Here is an 8,478-nt window from a genome sequence, read left to right as displayed (position 1 = left end):
TCTGCCTCCTGGATTCAAGCGATTCTCCTGCCTCAGCCTCCCCAGTAGCAGGGATTACAGATGCCCACCACTATGCCTGGCTAATTTTTGTATTTTTAGTAGAGACGGGGATTCACCATGTTGGCCAGGCTGGTCTCAAACTCCTGACCTCAAGTGATCTGCTTGCCTGGGCCTTCCAAAGTGCTGGGATTACAGGTGTTAGCCACGGCACCTGGCCTCATTGATTAATTTAACTCAAGCCAGTACCTACTACACACCTCACACATAGGAGATACTACTGAGTACTCAGATACTGCTCAGTATATCCTATGTGTAAGGTGCATATTAGGCACTGGCTTGAGCAGATCATGTGATTAAAGGATCTGAATATAGGAGCAGTGAAAAGTCAAAGAAGATGACACCTAAGGGTTAGATTATGAAGTGCATCCAAGTAGTCTGGGAGCCAGCAAAGAACCTGAAAGTTTCTAGAATAGAAACATAGTATACCTAATGCAGTACTCTAGGAGGATTAATTGCAAGATGCAGAAAGACATATCATTCTTTTTGGTTTTGATTTTTAACCAGACAATGCATTTTCATGTAAATAAATATAAAAATGAAAATTTTTATAACAACAGAAAGATTACAATTTTAACCTCATGAGTCTATGCTGACCAAATATTCAAGAATATATGAGTATGTGAAATATACGATGAGATTTCTGAACAACAGAAATCTCTAGATTATCTGCCTTCAAATTTTTTTCTAAGTAAGGAAAATACGTTAGTTGTTTAAAACATAACCTGAAATAATGACTTTAGGCTGGGCACAGTGGCCGATGCCTATAATCCCAGCACTTTGGGAGGCAAAGGCAGGAAGATCACTTGAGCCCAGCAGTTTGAGACCAGTCTGGACAACTTAGTGAGACCTTGTCTCTACAAAAAATTATCTGGGCATGGTGGCATGTGCCTGTGGTCCCAGCTACTTGAGGGGCTGAGGTGGGAGGATCACTTGAGCCCAGAAGGTTGAGACTGCAGTGAACCATGATCGTGCCACTGCACTCCAGCTTAGGTAACAGAGCAAGATCCTCTCTTTAAAAAATAAAAGGCTTCAAGTGGGCATTATTTCTTTCTTTTTGTTTTTTTGAGACAGAGTCTCCCTCTGTCGCCAGGCTGGAGTGCAGTGGCATGATCTCGGCTCACTGCAACTTCCGCCTCCTGTGTTCAAGAGATTCTCCTGCCTCAGCCTCCCAATTAGCTGGGATTACAAGCACCCACCACCATGCCCAGCTAATTTTTTGTATTTTTAGTAGAGATGGTGTTTCACTGTGTTAGCCAGGATGGTCTTGACCTACTGACCTCATGATCTACCCCCCTCGGCCTCCCAAAGTGCTGAGATTACAGGCGTGAGCTAACGTAACCGGCCGGCATGATTTCTTATACTCTTCCTTCTATAACAAACGCATTATCTGTGGAGACAAGACTGGCTTTAACCTTACTATCCATGATTTACAAAGGGGTAAAAATGAGTCTTCATCAGAAACTGTATTTCTTTCCTTACTGAAATGCCGCAGTGCCTGTTGAGGATCTTGGTCCACCCTCCTTTCTGGGCTGGGTCAGCATTACCAAAGATGGCAACATGCTCTGGTCTGGCCCCTCCATGAAGAGTCTGATAAATCTCCTGCTGCAAGTGGCTGCAGTCTGCCTTCTTCAACCTGTAATTCAACACCATGGAAGCTGGAATCTGATGCTAACATAATAATATACCCATATTAGTACTATATATTAAACCAAACGTTGGAAATAATATTATAAAATAGACCAGAGGGTATAATCCTTAGCAGGTATTAATGACTGCCAGAAAACTCTTAGCAATATTAACACTATTTAGACTAAAAGACTATTCCTAACTAGTATCTTCTGAACTGTCATTCAAAATAAAAAAGTCACCATATCAACATATTCCCTACATATTCCTGATGAAATTGCAAGAAATGGGGCCGGGCACGGTGGCTCAAGCCTGTAATCCCAGCACTTTGGGAGGCCGAGGCAGGTGGATCACAAGGTCAAGAGATCGAGACCATCCTGGTCAACACGGTGAAACCCCGTCTCTACTAAAACTACAAAAAATTAGCTGGGCATGGTGGTGCGTGTCTGTAATCCCAGCTACTTAGGAGGCTGAGGCAGGAGAATTGCCTGAACCCAGGAGGCGGAGGTTGCGGTGAGCCGAGATCGCGCCATTGCACTCCAGCCTGGGTAACAAGAGCGAAACTCCGTCTCAAAAAAAAAAAAAAAAAAAAGAAATTGCAAGAAATGATGTGGAAACAAAGAACTACCTGAGCTTGCATCCAGATATTGCATTCACTCCAAACTGTACTTCATGTTTGTTAACAGAGCAACTTCCATTACCCTGGCTCTGTAGGAGGGTCATCTGAGGTGGGAAAGTGAGGATCAAGGATATCATAACAGAAAAAAAAAAAAGGGGGGGGGCAGCATTGCAAAATTTATGCTCTCATTCTCCCTTAACACTATTTATATTGTATTACTATCACAATGTTCAAGTCACAAATTTGTGGGTTTTTTCCTCAAAAAACCACAGAGAGACAACTACGATTCCAAAAATGTTTAGCCATATATTAGTATATAAGTACCTCATTAAAGCAAACAAAAAATTCCTGACCTTTGGTTAGTCTAACTAAGTCTGAAAGCCTTTGCAGCTTTTCTCATTAGGCTGCAACAGACCACCCAGCTCTAAAAAGGATACTGAGTAACTTATATCACCAGTCAGTGCCAAGAGTGGCTTCCCAACGATATAGCCAGGATTCCCACTTCTAGGACCACTGAGAGAAGCAGCTGTGCTCTGTTGAAAAGCCTGCAGAAAGAATGAAGAGAAGTCAATTATGGAGGTAAGCATACTTTCCCACCTCCCACTCCTTGGCTTCACTGTACCTTTCCTTAAGGCAAGGCAATGCAATAAGTGAGCTACACTGGACAATCTGGCTTCTTTCCACAGTGTACCATTTTGCTTCTTTCACTTTTTATGTTCACTAAAATAAATCCTTCATGATCTGAATATTGAAATTCACAATATGCTACTTTTACCAAGGATTAAAACCAAGAATCTATCAAGGATCCCTTAACCCTGTTTCTCAAAAATTATTAGCAATTTAGCAATAATAACACAGCCTGGATAAAATCTGAAGAATTTAACTGTAATTAAAAAATATATATATATTTTAATTAACTATAGATGTTCCAGAGATGAGATCTGAGAGACACCACAGTTGGTTGATCACCTGAGGGTACAGTTGGGAAACACTATGCTGGGTTCAAAAGAGGAAAGAAGTAGCAGAAGCCAAATGGTGGTGATTAAGACTGGACACTCAGATTAAGTAGGAAATGAGTAAAATGCTGACTGCCCAGAAATATGAGCAAAGCTAAAGAAATTTTGTAGGTGTTGGCTGAATCTATGATTCAAAATGACTATTAAAAAAGAAGTTTAGATTTGAGATTGATGTCCTGCTTTCTTGGGGCCCAGATAGAGAATTGGAGAAAATGTTAATGAGTAAACACTTGTAGAATACCTGCAACTTGCAGTTAAATTGTGCAGTATTAAATGTTGAGGCCTCAACTGACATACTGAACTAGGCTTTCATATTCTTACTCTATTTCACATGTATTACAAAAGCAAAGGAACTGTTTCTAACCCGATATTTCTTCCTCTCTATATCACCGATAAGAGAAGGGCCCTAACCCTGAAGTGAATGATGAAGTGTTGCTGTAAGGAAGTGCCTGGCTCAACAGTCAGGTTGGTTTGTCCAAAACTGACAGAGACCTTCTGGATTCCAAAAGTCCCATTGGTCTCTATCTCATATGTGACCTGAAATGCAAAAAAGAATCAATTAATAAAAAATAGTTATTGGGCTAAATAGGTTTAGGACAGATTTTCTGTCTTCAAGGGTTTTTATTGTAATAAACCCTCTACTCAATGAGGTAGACTGAAACAGTACTGTTAAAAATGTCAAACACAAATACTATGAAAGATAAAGATAATTTCATATTGTATTTGTATATGAAAAAGAAACTGGATAGAGCTCTTTAAAATGGTTCATGGGGGCCAGGCATGGTGGAGGATGCCTGTAATCCCAGCTACTCAGGAGGCTGAGGCAGGTGAATCGCTTGAACCCGGGAGGTGGAGGTTGCAGTGAGCCAAGATTGTGCCACACTGCACTCCAGCGTGGGTGACACAGCAAGACTCTATCTCCAAAAAAAAGAAAAAGAAAAAGCATTTATGGGTAGGTGAGTTTATGGTAGGAATTGAAAGGGAAGAAAAATAAGTTGGTTACAGATAGAGAAGGGCAAGCAGAAACAGCCAGAGGTGAGCATGGAACAGAAATATGGTTTACTCGGCTCTGACAATGTCTGATAATTAATAAATGTAGCTGCTGGGGTTACAAGTTACAGGCAATTGAAAGTAACCTTAAATTTCTGAACACAGCCTTTAAGAAGATGCTTTAAGATAATTCTTAATCATTTAGGTTGGATTGTTTGTAAGAGAGAGAATGGAGGAATAGAAATTGATTTATCTACTTCAGATTCAGATGATACTGACTGGGTCAAGAAAAGAAAATGTGGTCAGTCTGTAAGAATCAGTAACAGACCGCAGATGGGCAAAGGAAAAGGAGTCAGAAATAATTTTAATGTCCTGGACCTGAAATATTGGAGGATGGTGGTGATAGAAATAACTGAAAAGTGGTAGGGAGGATAATGGGCTCAATTATTGACAAGTTAAATTTCAAACTTGTTGGGAATTGTTGAAATTCACAATATGCTACTTTTACCAAGGATTACAACCAAGAGTCTTGCATTGCAACAAGTTTGCATTCCCACATTGTTAGAGAATGCAAACAAAATTCACGTGGGGTCAGTGTGGTACTTAATGGAAGATGAGGCACCTCTGGCAGTGTTGATCAACATACATCAGTCCAGAATCTAAGGTCAGCATCCTTACCTGGGAAACTACATTCTGGCAAGTGTTTCCAGCCAACAAAGGAGCATTAGCCTGTGAAATAAGTATTACAGGAACCTGGAACTAGCAATGAAAAGAAGCAAATTAACTAAAACTGAAGGCAGTATTTTGTCTTTTATCTATTAATAGATACCATGCTAAGATGAGTAGTTTTCCTTCCCCCTTGACCACCCCTTTCTCTCTTCTTCCCCACCAGCCAACAACTTAAATTCAAAAGTCTTTCTAAAGCAGCACGTCTTAAAACTTATTTCTCAGAACACTAGTTCTATTAAATATAAAACAAGGGTTCCACAGTCAAGTAAGTGTTAGAAATACTACATTCAGTGCTCCCCTTAGAGATTAATAAGGCCCTCTAGCAAATTAAAGACTCCAGGCAGGATGAGATGGCTCACGCTTATAATCTCAATACTTTGGGAAGCCAAGTCAGGAGAATTGCTTGAGGCCAGCAGTTCAACACCAGCGTGGACAACATAGCGAGACCCTCCCTCTCTACAAAATATTTTAAAAAGTAGCTGGGTATGGTGGCACATGCCTGTAGGCCCAGCTACTTGGGAGGCTGAGGTGGAAGGATTGCTTGAGCCCAGGAGGTTGCGGCTGCAATGAACATGACCATGCTACTGCACTCCAGCCTGGGTGACTGAGCAAGACCCTGCCTCTAAAAAAAAAAAAATTAAGAAGCCCACCCTAAATATAGTTTATTTAACCCAATGTTTACAAACTTATCTAACACCTTGTGGATCCTGGTTTCATACGAGGCTATTAATTGTATTGGACGTACTCGCCAAAGCACTGTTTTAGATCCCTACTTAACTGTTTGCTACATCACACTTACATTTATCTTTCAACAGTACAACCTAGACTAAAACTGCCTCAGATGCAGAGGAGCCAAATATATTTTTTCCTTTTTCCTGATACAACAGGGTCATACCTCCATATTCTGTGGATCAGTTATGCCTCTCGGAACCTAGGAGAAAGCAGGAACATTAGGGTGCATATACCTTACCAAAAATCTCCAGGAGCTTGTGGTTTCACATTACTAACAATAGGCTTTGCTTTGTGGGGGGGGGGGGGAAATTAATATATTAGAATAATTTACTTCCTCTATTCCACCTGACTCATCTTTACACTAAAATGCCAGGAAGTGAAGCTAGACAAGAGGGTGATAGACTGTGATGCCTGCCTACTCTGACAGACTCTACTGAACAGCAAAAGCAAGACATTTGGTGAAATAGATGTCTTCCCCCTTCCACTCTCACAAGCCAATCTCATTGGTGAGAAGGGTGATGAACTCTTATCCTGGATATATATCCCTAATTATTTCATTTGTCTTCAGATATGGTTTCCAGGCCCTCTTTTACATGGCTCCTAGAGATTCTGACTTCCAGTTCAATGCTCTTTCCGCAACCCACAACAGTGAGAAGCATGTTCACTTCAGCTTCATGGTGGTGACAGTGTAGGGAGTGAAAGGACACCTACCTTTAAGACTGTGAAGTTATAGTAAGAGGCAGCATTGAGGGCTGAATCCAAGGTACAACTACTAGCCAGGTTCTTGAAAAAACGAGTACAGGTTGTACTTTTACTCTCTAGGAAACCTGAAACACAAATAAGAGTGGTAAATAAGAAAGGCTGTTTTAAACTGAATGAAAAGGTTGGTATGTTTGCTCTGGACTTACCTACAGGATTGCTTTCAGCACAAAGTCCCCCAGCTCCAACTCCTGCAGGTTGTCTCAGCAAGCTTATTACAGACCACTTGGGGAAGTAAGTCAGAATGGGGTCCCCAGCCTGAATAAAATATAAAAGCAGCTTTGTTCACAGTGAGACTGGACTAAACTACAACAGAAAAGAAAGAGTAGAAACAAGGTTAACTCAAGGGCATGATTACATAGACAGCACTGCCCTCCAAAGAGCTGACAATGGTTTAGCCAGCTGCAGGGTAGTACTGCAAAGATACCTTGTCAGTTGTCTGCTTTAGAGTTAAAACCAAACCAAACAATCCCATCCCCTTCCCCAGGCTCACCCTGTAAAAGGATGGTGGTGACTGAGTTTGGAATGTTGAAGTGAATGATTCGCCTCCAAACTCTGCAGCCAGGCCCTGGAAGTTGGTTGCATTGACCTTTTGGAGCTTCTGGAAATAGTTTAATTTTGCTAAAATGTTTTTTAAAAATAAAAGAAGTTTAGATAAAAGAAAAACATGCCAAGTAACTAATTTTTAAAAACATTTTATTTTACTGAAGCATAATATACAAGGTGCAAATCTTAAGTGAAAACTCAAAGAATTTTTACAAATTTATATACTGTATTACCACTACGCAGATCAAGTTATAGAACATTTCCCCAGAAGGCTCCCAATCAATACTCCATCTCCAGAAATAACAATTTTATTGACTTCTATCACTTCTTAATTTATTCACAATCTACTGACTGAATTATTGTTTTAATATTAAAGAATATGGTCAATGAATGCATCAGTTTTAAGTCACTGATGGCCAAGAATGTGTATGATCAGCAATTTGTGATGAAAACAGGAAGCTCAATAATGCTTATATCTGCCCCATGCCAGATGAGTCTCCAATACAACAGAATCGCACTATTTCCATAGGAACATGGTGAAGCTAGAGACAATATTTGATCTGTCCTTCCCAAATCTTCCTGTTTCCTCTAAACTTCAACTGACCAGTCCTAATAATGTTTCCATCTCTTAAGTTTTGAGATTTTGTTGTATTTTATTCCTTAAGGCTTATAATTCCTCCATTCAAGATTTTAGATATTTCAAAACGTCATTTTCTGGAACAATTCTATAATTTCTATGATATCAATGCATAAATCTACCCAAGCTCCTGCAGTCATCTCTTTATGGCACTTCAGAATCAGTAGGGAGATATAGGAAAGGGCTGTGGTGCTATCTTCTGCCCAGAGGATGGCAGGTGACTGACAACACACTGTCTACTTTATTACTCCGTCTGCTAAATTGAAAAATAACATAGCGAAACATGCCCCTTGCCAGTTTCATTCTTCATATTATTAATGGTCATTTACAGAGTAAAAGAGATTACAATATCTGCATCATTGAAAGCAAATGAGGATTCCACTTTAAATGAACCTGTCCTTTATCCTCTGTGATAACATCTTAATTATGTGACTTTTCAGCTTTCTGATACAGCATGAATGCAACTCTCAATGCTGGGACTTTTCAGACTACTCACTCTCTACACATCTCCTAGATCCTTTTTACTCAAAGTGGGGTGCACAGCTTAGTAGCTCCGGCATCACCTGTGAGCTTCTCAGAAATGTAGACTCTCAGGCCACTCCCCAGACCTGAGTCAAAATCTCCATGTTAACAAGATCTCCAGGTAATGTGCATGCATATTAGAATCTGAAAAGCACTGCTCCAAAATAGGTGACGCTGATGCTGCTCATCTATGGGCCACTTTCCACCTCCAATCTGAAATCTTCAAACTGTAAAGCTTCCAA

General features: G+C 40.3%; 1 protein-coding gene across 1 annotated transcript in view; it reads right to left on the bottom strand.

The window, feature by feature from the left end:
- The window catches only part of TCTN3 (tectonic family member 3), a 27,788-nt gene that overhangs the window by 13,648 nt on the left and 5,662 nt on the right, over positions 1 to 8,478 (bottom strand). Inside the window, exons 4-12 of the mRNA XM_017518019.2 lie at positions 7,025 to 7,152; positions 6,681 to 6,789; positions 6,484 to 6,599; positions 5,936 to 5,971; positions 4,990 to 5,070; positions 3,733 to 3,858; positions 2,743 to 2,850; positions 2,315 to 2,409; positions 1,540 to 1,693 (exon numbers count right to left, since the gene is read on the bottom strand). Coding sequence (XP_017373508.1) covers positions 1,540 to 1,693; positions 2,315 to 2,409; positions 2,743 to 2,850; positions 3,733 to 3,858; positions 4,990 to 5,070; positions 5,936 to 5,971; positions 6,484 to 6,599; positions 6,681 to 6,789; positions 7,025 to 7,152 — 953 coding nt within the window. The remainder of the gene's footprint in view (positions 1 to 1,539; positions 1,694 to 2,314; positions 2,410 to 2,742; positions 2,851 to 3,732; positions 3,859 to 4,989; positions 5,071 to 5,935; positions 5,972 to 6,483; positions 6,600 to 6,680; positions 6,790 to 7,024; positions 7,153 to 8,478) is intronic.

The sequence above is a fragment of the Cebus imitator genome, unplaced genomic scaffold (assembly GCF_001604975.1).
Source record: "Cebus imitator isolate Cc_AM_T3 unplaced genomic scaffold, Cebus_imitator-1.0 Scaffold656, whole genome shotgun sequence".
NCBI classification, from domain to species: domain Eukaryota; kingdom Metazoa; phylum Chordata; class Mammalia; order Primates; family Cebidae; genus Cebus; species Cebus imitator.
The sequence above is the reverse complement of the archived record's forward strand: the minus strand, read 5'-3'. Positions and strand labels throughout refer to the sequence as shown.